General features: G+C 50.8%; 1 protein-coding gene and 2 pseudogenes across 1 annotated transcript in view; all 3 read right to left on the reverse strand.

Moving 5' to 3' along the window:
• Nucleotides 1-5896: 5896 nt before the first annotated feature.
• On the reverse strand, nucleotides 5897-5989 carry LOC149440750 (U2 spliceosomal RNA; annotated as a pseudogene).
• An 867-nt stretch (nucleotides 5990-6856) lies between these two features.
• Nucleotides 6857-6969, reverse strand: LOC149440751 (U2 spliceosomal RNA; annotated as a pseudogene).
• Nucleotides 6970-7335: 366 nt separating this feature from the next.
• Nucleotides 7336-14124, reverse strand: part of RNF222 (ring finger protein 222) — a 39603-nt gene continuing 32814 nt past the window's right edge. The window contains exon 2 of the mRNA XM_089658182.1: nucleotides 7336-11784. Within this exon, the coding sequence (XP_089514308.1) occupies nucleotides 11133-11762 (630 nt within the window). The 5' untranslated portion in view covers nucleotides 11763-11784 and the 3' untranslated portion in view covers nucleotides 7336-11132. The remainder of the gene's footprint in view (nucleotides 11785-14124) is intronic.

Consider the following 14124-nt stretch of genomic DNA (forward strand, 5'->3'; position numbering starts at 1 on the left):
CCTATCCTTGTGGCTAGCCGAAACCGACCACCAAGTCCCGAAGATAGACCCCCCAGGAACAGGGGAGGAGGGAACCTAATGGCCATGCATCCTCCCCCTAGACTTCATGGCAGGTCCATCCTAGTGAGAAAAAAACAGACATATGACCTCCTTGCGGCCTGTCAAATGCCTCTGAATAACGATCCACCACAGATTGCTTTTCAGAGCTGTGGCAAAAGCCTGCGCTAGTGTCATCTTAGTGTTAGGTCTTTTTCACACTGGCAGTCGAAGGGAAGAAAAAACAGGTTGAGCCGTGCTTTTTAACACCCCCTTTTTTGATTGAAAAGATACTTTTATTACAGAAGCATCAAAAACAACATGATACGTGTAATCGAGGTACATCTCACCCTGTACTGCGACGCAGCGCACCACATAGCAATACAGTTCCAAGCATACAATAAATACATTCAGAAATAAATACATTCGCTCAGCGGTATGATGCCTGACGTGATGTGCAGAGGATGAATCCCCAGACCGCCACGTCATGCATGACGCCGCTTACCCCAAAAACCATAGCATCCTGATACACAGTACTAAGTCATGCAATAAACGAAAGCGAAAAAACGAAAAACCGAAAATCACAATTTACAATAGGCATCGGGTGTGTGGGGGGGGGGGGGGAGGGAAGAAAGGGGGAAACACAGGCCCGAAGCTTTATTGAAAAGACAAAGACACGCAAGGGGGAGTAGGGGGAAGGGGGAACTCTTCAGACGTCCTCTTCCTCCTTAAAGTCCATCAAGGAATAGTCTCTGAGCAGACTGAGGATCAGTCTGCGGCAGTCCTCAATGGACATCCTCTCCCGCTGGTGGATGAGGCGCTTTCTGGCGCACCATAAAGCGTCCTTAAAACAGCACAGCACCCGCCAGGCGCCGTCAATGTCCTCCAGAGAAAAGGTTCCACAGAACAGTCCATTCAACACCCCGAAGTGAGTGATGGCTGTCTGTGGTACAAAGTCCTTGAGTTCAGGTTCCAGGGCCCCCAACAGGGCCTGAGCAAATGAGCACTCCCAGAAAACGTGGTAAGACGTTTCCTCGTGGATGATGCAGAAGGGGCAGTGTCTGTATCTGCTCAGGTTCCTGGCATGCATAAATGTCCTGAGAGGCAACCCCCCTTGGATTGCCATCCATGCCAGGTCTTTGTGCCTGTTGGTAAGAATGTTGGAAGAAACATTCCTCCAGACCACCTTGCAGGTGTCTGAAGGCAGGCCTGGAACCGACTCCAAAATGTCGCTGGCTCGGATGAGCTTGTAGATAGTCTTTGGCTTCCACAAGTCAGGCTTGACTCCCTGCAGCCCTTGCTCCCTGATGAACTTGAAGGTATCCAAGTAGTACCAAGGAGTGTCCCAGTTGTAGGGGATGGAACTATCCCAAGTGTCCCACCCCAGGGACCTCCAGAGAGGCAACAGGAAGAAGCGAGACATTGCGTTCCCGCCAGAGTCCATAATCCGTCTGGGCAAAGTTCTGCGGATGCAGTTGCAAGCAAAGAACACCCTCAGCTGGGTGGCGATGTCGGGCACGCCCTTACCGCCCTTCAGGGGTTCCTTGAACATGACTGCCCGCTTCACTCTGTCCATCTTGGAGCCCCAGATGAAGTGAAACACCGCCCTGGTGATGGCCTTACAGGTGTTGACCCGAGGGGGCCAGGCCTGGGCGAGGTACTGCAACACAGGGAGAATCTCGCTGCGGAGTACCAGTGTCTTCCCTTTGATGGTGAGGTCTCTGAGGCTCCAAAGTCCAAACTTTTGACGCATCTTGGCCAGTCTCTCCTCCCAAGACTTCAGGGCTGCGCCCTCGGCACCAAGCCAAACTCCCAAAATTTTCATGAAGTCTGTCTTGATGCCAAAGGGCATGGATGCAGAAGAAGGCAGGAACCACTTTCCGAAGAGCATGACTTCCGACTTCCCACAGTTGACCTTTGCCCCCGAAGCTTGGCCGAAGTCCTCGCAGGTCTGGACGAGCAGGTCGATGGAGCGCTGGTTGGCACAGAACACCGTCACGTCGTCCATGTAGAGCGAGCACTTCACTTCCCTTCTGTCTGGTCCCGGTGCGGTGATTCCCCCGATCTCTGGATTCCGTCTGATGCATTCGGCGAAGAGCTCTATACAGCAAACAAAAAGCAGAGCTGAGAGAGGACAGCCTTGTCTGACCCCGGAGAGGACCGGGAAGGGGTCAGTCTTCCAGCCGTTCACCTGCACGGAACTACAAATGCCGTTATACATCATATCCACAACCGAACAGAACATTTCCCCAAGACCAAACCTGCGCAGGGCTCTGCACATAAACCCATGGGAGACACGGTCAAAGGCCTTTTCCTGGTCAAGACTGACCAGGGCCGCGTGCACACGGCGGTCTTTGATGTACTGGACCGTGTCCCGGACAAGCGCTAGGCTGTCCGCAATCCTGCGGCCAGGAATGCCACAAGTCTGATCCGGGTGGATTATCTGTCCGATGACAGCCTTCAACCTGTTCGCCATAACTTTGGCGAGGATCTTGTAGTCCACGTTCAAGAGAGAGATGGGACGCCAATTTTTCAAGTCACATCTCTCCCCCTTACGCTTGTACAGGATCGTGATCATCCCCTCCCTCAACGAAGGAGGCATCTTGCCCTCCACCACCATCTCCTCGTACAGCTCGAGCAGGTCCGGGCCCACGAGATCCCACAGCGCTACATAGAGCTCCGCTGGGAGACCGTCGCAGCCCGGGGTCCTGCCTCGCCTAAAGGATTTAGCGGCAGAGTGCAGCTCCTCCAACGTCAAGGGGGCGTTGGTGGCCGACAAACCTGCAGGATCAATAGCGTTAGAGATACCTGACAAGAACCTGTCGGCCGCTGCCGTGTCTGTTGCTTTGGGGGAGTAGAGGTCGGAGTAGTAGTCGCTGACCACTTCCATCACGGCCTCCTTCCCCTTTTGGAGTGTTTCAGTCTTGTCGCGCAGCTCAGACAGGGGAGTGTGTCCTGAGTGGAGTTTCCTGAAAAAGAAAGAGTTACACTTCTCACCTTTCTCGAGATGCTCCACCTTGGCACGGAAGACAATGTGCCTGGATTCTTCCTCAAAGTGCTTTTTCAAGCTCTTCTTGGTGTCCTCCAGGTCTTGCCTCACGTCCCAGCCACAGAGATGAAGGTCCTGCAGAGACTGCAGCTGACGCTGCAGCCTCCTGAGTTCCCTCCTCCTGGTACACACTTGCTGGCGTCCCCTGGCCTGAAAGAAGCTGCGCAGCTTGACTTTCACGAACTCCCACCAGTCGCTTACCTTGGGAAAGAAAGACTTCTCCCCTCGCCAGGCACCGTAGGTTTCCCTGAGCTCCTCCAGCAGTTCCTCATCGTCCAGCAGGGTGCAATTCAGCTTCCAGGAGCCTGGGCCCGGGGCAAAGCCCTCTCCCAGATCGCCTTGAAAGTGAATGGCCCTGTGGTCAGAGAAAAAGCAGGGAATCATGGAGAACCCGCGGTGCCTGACTGCCCTGGAGGTGAGCACAAAGTCAATCCTGGAGCGCACAGATCCATCGGGGCGGCTCCATGAGTAGTTCACGGAACTGCGCCCCACGGATCCCACTGCGTCTCGCAGGGAAGCCTCCGCAATCATCTCCCGGAGCAGCTTCGAGGTGGCGTCGAGTTTTGCGTACATGCTGGAGCTGCGCCCATCCTCCTCTATCGGACAGTTAAAATCACCGCCGATTACTACTGTTCTCGTTGTGGCGAGTTGCGTCCGCAGGGTTTGGAAAAGTTCCAGCCGCCCGTTCTTCTCCGGGGAGGCGTACACGTTGATGAGCCTAACGGGCTCCCCCGCCCACGAACCGTCTATGACCAGAAGGCGGCCACAGATGAGCTCATGGACGGAGTCAACAGTGAAACGTCCTCCCTTGATAAGAACCGCAACCCCTGCGGACTTGCAATCGCCACCCCCAGACCAGTAGGAGGGACCGTGGGTCCACTGGGAGGACAAATGAGTGTACCTCCTCAGAGGGGGAAGTGCGCACTCCTGAAGCATGTACACATCACTCTGCTGTGTGGAAAGAAAGGTCAGCACAGTCTGCCTCCTAGACACATCCTTGATGCTCCTCACATTAATGGAAAAGATAGATATCTCAGCCATCATGGGAAAGAGATGAAGGGGTTAGTCGGCAGGGGCTGTGCCTACCTCCCCTGGAGAGGGGGGGCGACCTCTGCGGCCTGGCCAGGGTCCTGGCTCAGTCCGATCTGGTTGAGGTCCTCGTTGAGGACCTCATCGAAGTCGGTGGAGAGATCTGGCCCCGACCGGGTCAGAGCCATCTCTTCTTCCACCTCTTCCTCTTCCTCCAGTGTGTCGAGGTCCTCCCCCACGGGGTCGGGACCTGCGGCATTCTGGAGGACAGCAGGCCGTTTGGTGGCGGAGGAGGGTTCCTCCGCTGCCGGGCTAGCCTGCTCCTTCTTCCGTTTCCTGATCCCCGCCGCAGAGCTGCTGACGGGGGTGGCAGGGGGAAGGGGCGGGAAATCCTCCTGTGAGGACAGGTCAGGGGGGGGTGGAACCGGGCCCGGAAGGGGTGGGGCGGGGGGGCAGGGGCGGGAGGGGCAGGGGGGGGGCAGGGGCGGGGGAGAGGAGGGGTGGGGGCGGGAGGGGCAGGAGGGCCAGGGGCGGGGGGGGGGGGCAGGGTCCGGGGGGGCTGGGGTGGGAGGAGGGGGGTTCTTCTTACCTGGGTCCTTTGGGGGTTTCTGTGTTGCTGGTTTGGCGGCAGGGCCCTTGCTCAGGGCCCCAGCATACGTCCTGCTTCTCTCTGGGCAGTCCCTGTAGACGTGCTCTGACTGTCCACAGAGGTTGCAGGTTTTGGACCTCGGGCAATCCTTGGTCTCGTGACCTGCAGACTGACAGAACCTACATGAAAGCACTTGGCAATCCTTACCCTCGTGCCCCGGATGTCCGCACCTGCGGCATGACTGGGGTTGATCCGGGTAGTGTAGGAGTCCTGCTGACGCTCCCAGGGAGAAGCACTGTTGCAGGTGTTGGAGATCTCCAGCGGGACGATCTCTCAGCAATCTGCAAAACACAGACCACTTACCTGTCCAGAAGCCGTTGGCGTCTAGTATCCGGACTGGGTCCTTCAACACGACGCAAAACCTTTGGAGGTAGGTGGCGATGTCTCTACCAGGGACATGAGGGTTCCTCATGGACACCGTGATCCGCCTTTCGTCCCTTTGAATGGGAGAGTTCGCGATGAACTTTCGGAAGAGGGAGTCGGGTCCAGAGGTCTTCACTGCCTCCCAGTACCTTCTGCATACCTGTAGAGAAACAAAAGTTACGAATAAAATACCTTTCATAAAGGATTGCACCGACAGGGTCTCTGCCTTGCTAAATCCTTGTTCAAGGATCATTTTCTTCCCGAAGATTTCCGGGGTCATGTCCGGGACTCTGCCGTCCACTTCTTTCAGCCGCAGCACGACTGTCTGCTTCATCCAGGGCTCCAGTGGAGGGAGACCGTCTGCAGGGCCGGAGCGATCTGAGGTGGAGGTGGAGGCGGAGGGGGCTTCTCCCGGGGTCTTGGCGGTGGTGGCGTTCTGTGGCTTCTTCGCGGTTTGCTTGTTCTTCCCCATCTTGTCGCAGAGGAGTTCTCAGGAGGGCTTCCCAGAGATCTTGATCGGATTCCTTCTCCTTCTTCTTCCTCGGCGGCTTCACTCTCGCTTGCTTAGCCTTTGAAAAGGCTATTGAGCGTCTACTGCCCGGAGGTAGTAACGCAGAGTGAACAAGGGGGGGGAAGATCACAAGCTCGTTCTGTGTGGGGGCTAAGCCTCAAACCCAATAGCAGCAAGCAGGTGAAGCCGAATTTAATCGACGATCCTACAAGGCCGAGAAGAGGGTACCCCACACAGACCAAATGGCTGGGATAGATGCAAGTGGTTCTCAACGTCCTAGCTGGAAGCAGGGACACCCCTAAAGGCAAGGTCGATACTACACTTGATCTTAGCCAAAAGGCCGAGAAGCGATTAACACCCCCTTTTTTTTTTTTTTTTTTTTTTTTAAGTCCGCAAACGTGCAACTATAACGTAAAAACCCGTAAGTGTCCGCAAAAAAGTGCAAGTGCAGAAACACACACACGAAAAACGTGCACTTAGGGGTGTGTTTGTCCTACCCCCGAAAGGGTTGGACCGTTCACCCGATCCCCCGGGGCACGAAGCTCCTGACAGGGACAAGGTTCCCATTTGGTCCTCCTGGCCAAAAGGCCTGGTGGACCACCGTTCCTTATGCCCAGCCGAAGCCGGACATCCAGTACTAGGCAAGGGGGTTCTCCCGAAGAGAAAACCCCCTAGGGATCAGGGGAGGAAGGAACCGTATGGCCACACATCCTCCCCCTAGACTTCAGGTAAGGCCCAAGGACCCACACCCTCCATCCGTGAAAAACACACACATAAGAAAGCAAAAAGTGACAAAACGTGGGAGTGGTTTAAATAAATAGAATAAAATAAAAAAGTGGTACCGTGCCTAATAGTGCACAGACCAGGCCCTGAGGCCTGTAGCAAAAATTGCCCTGGACTTAGCCAAAAGGCCTGGTCCTTAGGGCGCTGTGCAAAAAGAGGTGAAAAACAGTGGCCATGTGTCATCTTCACACCGTGGGGTCCCACACCCAAGTGTTACTAGTGACACCCCTGAGAGCGTCTTCCCCAGGGGGCACTGAGTTTGCGGACTTTTTGCGTCCCCGACCCCAGGCCAGACCAAGGTAGCATGCTCAAACCAGGAGGAACTGGGTCTTTCCGGTCTCCCCAGAGGAATTACTCCCAAGGCCCCAGAACGAATCATGGCGCTCCCTGGTTTCTGTCCCTCCGGTACTAGCCTTCCGGACCCCCATCATACCAGTGAGGGTACTATACACCAACCATCCTCTTACCAGAATGGTCGGTAGCACCCCCACTGGACACTGATAAGAACAGATACTACACTTGATCTTAGCCAAAAGGCCGAGAAGCGACACCCCCATCCTACCTGGAAAGGGCTGCACGCATGTCATGGCTGCAGCATTTTTACACAGGCTGCAGGGTTTGACAGGTGGCACTGCCTGTCAAACTCACCCATGGAGATCAATGGAGCCACACCGCAACCGTATGCTTGGCTCACACTTGGCCCAGCATTGTAACATTACCCTTTAGCCATTAAAAAGTAAAAAAAAAATGCAGGTATGAGGATTTAATGCCTGCCAGCCACTGTTATACAGCCCTCTGAAAAGCGATCCACTGCAGAGTAAGCATTACTGTATGAAAGAGCCCATACTGACTCCAGCAACCAAATTCTATGGAGCTACAAATGTGATCCAATCATTGACCAGCCGCCACAGGAAACATTGTTACTTTTTCTTTATATCAGAAAATGAATATAAATGACACAAATGATTTTCATATAAAATACATATATACAGTAAATCAATGCACACCAACAGAAAAACATTTGGATAGTCCATGCCCAATCGAACCCTCATTTTTAATCAGCTAAATACGTTCCAGGTGCATCAAAACAAAAGTCAATCTTAGGCTGGCCATACACTATACAATTTTCTGCCCAATTTCCTTTAGATTTACCTTCAACTATGTAGAGCAAGGGCCTGTCTGATTGGATACTATTGAAAGTGTTGTTTAGGTTTGATTTCATATTATGGGCAGCACAGTGGCTAAATGGTTAGGACTGCTGCCTGGCAGTACTGAGGTCATTGGTTTAAATCCCAAGAAAGGCACCCCCTGCCTGGAGTTTGCAAGTTCTCCCTGTGCCTGCGTGGGTTTCCTCCAGGTATTCCGGTTTCCTCCCACACTCCAAAGACATGCTGGTAGGTGAATTGGATCCTGTCTAAATTGTCCCTAGTATGTGTATGTATGAATGTGAGTTAGGGACCTTAGATTGTACGCCCCTTGAGGGTCAGGGACCTTAGATTGTACGCCCCTTGAGGGTCAGGGACCTTAGATTGTACGCCCCTTGAGGGTCAGGGACCTTAGATTGTACACCCCTTGAGGGTTAGGGACCTTACACTGTACGCCCCTTGAGGATCAGGGACCTTAGATTGTACACCCCTTGAGGGTCAGGGACCTTAGATTGTACACCCCTTGAGGGTCAGGGACCTTACACTGTACGCCCCTTGAGGATCAGGGACCTTAGATTGTACACCCCTTGAGGGTCAGGGACCTTAGATTGTACACCCCTTGAGGGTCAGGGACCTTACACTGTACGCCCCTTGAGGGTTAGGGACCTTACACTGTACGCCCCTTGAGGGTTAGGGACCTTACACTGTACGCCCCTTGAGGGTCAGGGACCTTAGATTGTACGCCCCTTGAGGGTCAGGGACCTTAGATTGTACGCCCCTTGAGGGTTAGGGACCTTAGATTGTACGCCCCTTGAGGGTCAGGGACCTTAGATTGTACGCCCCTTGAGGGTCAGGAACCTTAGATTGTACGCCCCTTGAGGGTCAGGGACCTTAGATTGTACGGTCCTTGAGGGTCAGGGATCTTACACTGTACGCCCCTTGAGGGTCAGGGACCTTAGATTGTACGCCCCTCGAGGGTCAGGGACCTTAGATTGTACGCCTTTTGAGGGTTAGGGACTGATGTGAATGTACAATATATATGTAAAATGCTGCGTAAATTGATGGCGATATATAAGTACATGAAATAAATATTATATAGTTTTTGGTAAATCTAAAGCAAAACTCTCAAGAAAATGGTATAATGTATGGCCAGCCCAAGTCGTGCAGTTTATTTTATTTGTAAAGCAGCCACAGCCTGAGTACAAAAGCCTGTCCCCTGCCAGTACACTGCAAAGAAGGAGCCTTGCTCTTTGTGGCTAAACAGCAATGTCAGAGGTCCAACATGTCGTCCCCCCCCCCCAGAGCTCTCCAGTTAGCAAAGCAAGGGGTCCTTTTTGCTGGTATGGTGGCATGGGGACAGGATTTTCCATTAAGGCTGTGGCTTCTTTAGAAAGAAGAAAAAATCACCATATACTTCCGGGACCTAGATACCAGCTCAGAAATGACACAGAGATGTGATTTGTTACAAAATTACAATGCTGCAGTCTGATCACCGAGGGACAGGAGACTGAGGAAATGCTTCCTCCTGCCTGCAGCAGACTGATGACATCATCTCAGCCTAGGCAAAGTCACTGGACTTGAGCTCAAGGACAACTTTTTAAATAGTTAACCCCCGGTTCACATCTCTGCAGCCGTGCGGGTCGCGTTTTGCATGGACACGAGAGTCCATTAATTTGAATGGACTTCCATGCCCGTGACACGCAGGGAGAGAAGTCCCTGCACTACTTTGGAAAACTCAGTCCGCACAGGAACCTCAGTTCCCAGTACGGTTTCCAGTGCGGGCGGCGTGCCATTAGAACTAATGGCACCCGCCCGCAGATCCACATTTCTCTGTGCGGGTGGTGCGGCTGCACAAATTTTCGTGCGGATTCGCAGCAGCACCACCCGCACAGATGTGAACCGGGGGTCAAGGTGCAACTGTTGTAAAAAAAAAAAAATGACAGTTGCTTTATATTTTGACGTGTGAAGGATTTAGTAATGTTACTAAAATGCCCATTTTGAGCCAAGGATCACATATGTGCGGTGCGGTACATCGCATGTGATTCGCACAGCAACCGCACCGCATTCCTGTGCAAATCACATGCGATTTGTGTGCGGTGCGATCGGAGTCGTACATTATGTATGGCTCTAATCGCACCACATCCGTACGAAAAAGGTGCAGGACCCTTTTTTGGGTCCGCACCAGAATCGGATCTCATGGGTATTCACACCTATGTGATCCGATTCTGCACATCGCACCGCGTTTTGCGGATCGCTTTCGGGGTGTTGTTAACTTAACATACACACCCGCAGCGGTTCGCATGAACGGGTGCGATTCTGATGTGGTGTGGAATTCGCACAGAAAATGCTGCAAATTTCACACCACATTAGTGGGAACCAGGGCTAAAGGTATCGTCCGTAGCAGCTAAGCACAGTCCATTTTTGCAGGTTAGACAATGAAAGGAGACAAGTTGCTGATTCATGTGGGCCCCACCACCGATTTGCCATGACAAGGGGCGGACTGACCATTTGGAAACCCATGAGATGCCCCTGGTACCTTTTTCATAGGCTTTTTTGAGTTTGGGCAAGGACACAGGGGCCCCATGATCCCCTATTGCCCGGGGGCCCCATGAGTTGTCAGTCCGCCCTTGGCCATGTCTCCAGGATTTAAAACAGAACCTCTGTATATAGATACTAAAAAAAAACCAGAGTATACATTGGGGTGTATTTAAAAAAAAAGCAGGGCTATTTGTGATTTGAAACTGCATTTACGTTCGTTCTGTGAGAACTGGGGCAAAATCAAAAGTCATTAGGCTATTTATTTTCTCTCCAGGTCGATTGGTATTAGTTCATACAGGATAGAGTGAATCAGGAAAATACCACATTACAGCCACTAGATGAAGCTGGAGATCATGTGAAAATAACTACCTATTTACTATGATTATTAGTTCCATCTAGCGGCCATAATTCGGTAATTTCCTGAACCATTCTGCTTTCAATGAATGAATAACATTCGACCTGGAGAGAAAATAGCCTGATGATGTTCAATTTTGTCCCATTCCCAAAGAACAAAGGTTCTTTGATTTCTTTGTCATTCGTCCCCACTGCTCTCTTTGTGTGTTGGATCCCTCAGAATTACCCAGTATTTCTATGTATGGGAGAACATGTGACCTTCTGCCTTTTGTTCTGGGAGGGTGTACCAAATTTCCAGACCTACTTGGGAGTAGAGAAGGTCATTAACTCTGTAGAGGCTCTGACATGGAGCTTACACATTAATAAGACCTAGGGCTCCATCAGATGTCTTTATCCCTAAGTGGACCTGTGTGGAACATTAAAAGAACCGATCTGATGGCTCCTCATGTAAAACAAAACTAGTTCTTCAATTGGACACCTAAATAAATAAATCAAACATCTCTGTTTCCATGTGTTCCTAGGAACAAACCCAAATTTTTGGTCTTCTGATCTTGTGCTAACATTCCTCTTCCATGACCAATCTAGACATCATCTCAAAAGGTCTTCTGAAAGGAAGAAACACGTCCCCACCACTAGTCGTGATCATGATTGATGCAATACATGGAGGAGTCTCCTTCACACTTTTTTGACCAAAAGAATCCATGGCAGTACCGCAGCCAAAACAGCCACAAGAAAGATTAGTAACAGGACCATAATTATTGATGGAGACCGACAGCAGTGGACCCTGGCATCAACATTCTGGGTTAGCGTTGGGGTGACTATGTCCTCGTTGTACATTGGCTGCCCTTGGTCACTGATGACAAAGACTTGGGAGCCATACGTGTGATTTACCGAGTCGAGGTTGATGTCTCCAAGGCATGCACATCTGGAAAGGTGTGGGCTGTCGGACTCACTTGTCTCAGTGATGGGGATGACCAAAGTGTTGGGGTTTCCGAGAAGTGATGTGTGCCTTAGGCATGATGGAGTGACGGGAACTTCTAAGATCTGGTTGAATTCTCCAGTCCGTGGAGGTAAAATAAGGCCCCTATTGGTTAGAAATGTTACATATCGGCACAGAGGACAGATTATGTTCTTTTTTATTGAGCCCTCTTTTTTGGCCGTCATGAGATACTTCACCAAACAGTCATGGCAGAAGGAATGGCCGCAGCTCAACCTCCGCTCAGATATACTTGGGTTTTGGAGACGTTCATAGCAGACTGGGCACTCGTTGGCGATGGTCTCTTTGGCGTTGTCTTCATTAGACATGGTTCTCTCCTTCCTCCGTTCTCTGAAACCAAAGAAAAAATATTTAGCGCCAAGGTAATCAGAACATTATGCTGATTCTTAAACATAAAGGAGGACCTCATTACCGTACAATGGATAGTAAATTCCCGTTGGGCTGAAACAAAATACTTTCAGTGGTATATTTAACAGACCAAAAGGTAGGAAATACGAGAAGTCCATTGTTAAGGGTTACCCAAAACCAAAAAACAGAGCTGATCTACCCTCGCCTCTTCATTTACTGCAATATCGTGTCTACCTCATGACGTCAAGAATCTTTAGGACAACTATACTCAAGTTTCAGTATTTGTTTTTCAATCCTGGCGCATGAGTAAGTCAACATGTAAGGAAGTGCTTCCAAGACTGCCAAAATGTAGCAGTTATGCTGTCAGTCTGTGGCACCCCTTGGGGGAAGCCTAGTCGAGGTTCCCAATGGGTTCTGTAACCTGTAGCTCTATATGGATTTGTGCTACCTTATGCTGGACCCTTCTCATGTATTATTGCCAATTATAGACTCTTGCCTTGAAAGACTTTTGTGGACCAACTCAGGTATATCTACCTCATGGGGCACTATTCAAGGGCATAGAGAACTTTGTACTGGAAAATATGTTGGAGATGTCTTTGAAAACTGTTTATTGGTTACCTTTACCTACTTCAGTCCTTGCAGGGGTGCATGTAAGGCCTGTCATACAACAGGGGACTGGAAATATTAGAGAAGATACAGTACAGAAGTCTAATGAGTGACCAGTTGTCCTAAGGAGGCTATATTGCCATTGCTAATGACTACCATTTTTGTGTCACTTTCTATACAGCCAACCAGCCAGAGAACTGGTAACATAGCAGTGGTGCCAGATGCTCTGGTAGTGAAGGGGTGTTATGCATGGGGACTGGTTCCCCACATACTGGGAGTGACCTTATAGCAGAGTACCTATTTATTTATTTCAGGTACTCATATAGCACCATAAATTTAAACAGCGCTTTACATTTATATTGTACATTCACATCAGTCCCTAACCGTCAAGAGGCGTACAATCTAAGGTCCCTAACGTACATTCATGTACTAGGGCCAATTTAGAGAGGATCCAATTAACCTACCAGCATGTCTTTAGAGTGTGGGAGGAAACTTAAGTACCTAGAGGAAACCCATGCAGGCACAGGGAGAACATGCAAACTCCAGGCAGGTATTGCCGTGGTTGGGATTCAAACTGGTGACCCCAAGTGCTAACCACTTAGCCACTGTACTGCCCATATAGTTACATTGTTCCAATTTGGATCAATGTAACTATGTATATAGTTACAGAAGGTCTCCCAAGACCTTCTGCTCTCTAGTTCCTTTGTCACATCCTCCCATGCTCACCTCCAGGACTTCTGGAGACTCCAGGAGTGTGGGAGGAAACCCATGCAGACACAGAGAGAACATGCAAACTCCAAGCAGGTGATGCCATGGTTGGGATTTGTACCAACAACCCTAGTACTGCCAGGCAGAAGTGATAACCATTTAGCCACTGTGCTGACCTAGGGACCTAGCCTGGGAGTCAAGGAGAGAGATGTAGAGGGGCCCTGGGAGGAGAACAAGCATGAAATTTGGGAGAAGTGCATTTCCTGCATCCATTAGTAACATACGTATTGGTCACTGGGAGTAAGGTGATGGGACCAGGGGCGGGCTGACAACTCATGGGGCCCCTGGGCAATAGGGGATCATGGGGCCCCTGTGTCCTTGCCCAAACTCAAAAAAGCCTATGAAAAAGGTACCAGGGGCATCTCATGGGGCCCCCTACTGACCCCGGGCCCTCGGGCAGTGCCCGAGTTTCCAAATGGTCAGTCCACCCCTGGATGGGACTGCTGAATTGGTGGAGACTGATGCAAACTCCACTGTACCAGTTCAGAAACGCTGCTTGCCTGGAGAGAGGTGTTCTAAAACAGAGGTTGTGTCTGAAGTGCATTAGTGTCAACAGTGTAAGAATGGGCTGGTGGCAAATATGGTTTCTAAAGAGCTATGGAAAACTGGGAGCTGACTTTGGTCTGCAGATCTTATTAAAAGAATCCCTGGTGATTCTGCCATGAAGATCCTGTTAGAGGGTGAAAACGCTACGTCCCTTCTCCACATGGGACGCCCAATGAGACTATAAGCAGCTGATTCATTACATGGTCTACTGTTGTCACCGTTGGGAAATTCGCCCTGAGAAATGCCAAGCAGCCATCCCTGGAGTGCACAGAGCACTAAATGTCAATCAGTTAGGATTTAGATACAACAACTTTATGTTTCCAAACTGACTGCGTACTAGAGATCTTTGGTTTTGCCTCTCTGATCAGTTATTTTAAGGCAGAGGGACGCAAAGAGCTTCTA

Source organism: Staurois parvus, unplaced genomic scaffold (assembly GCF_062004578.1).
Source record: "Staurois parvus isolate SC_StPar_1 unplaced genomic scaffold, SC_StPar_1.0 ptg001055l, whole genome shotgun sequence".
NCBI lineage: Eukaryota > Metazoa > Chordata > Amphibia > Anura > Ranidae > Staurois > Staurois parvus.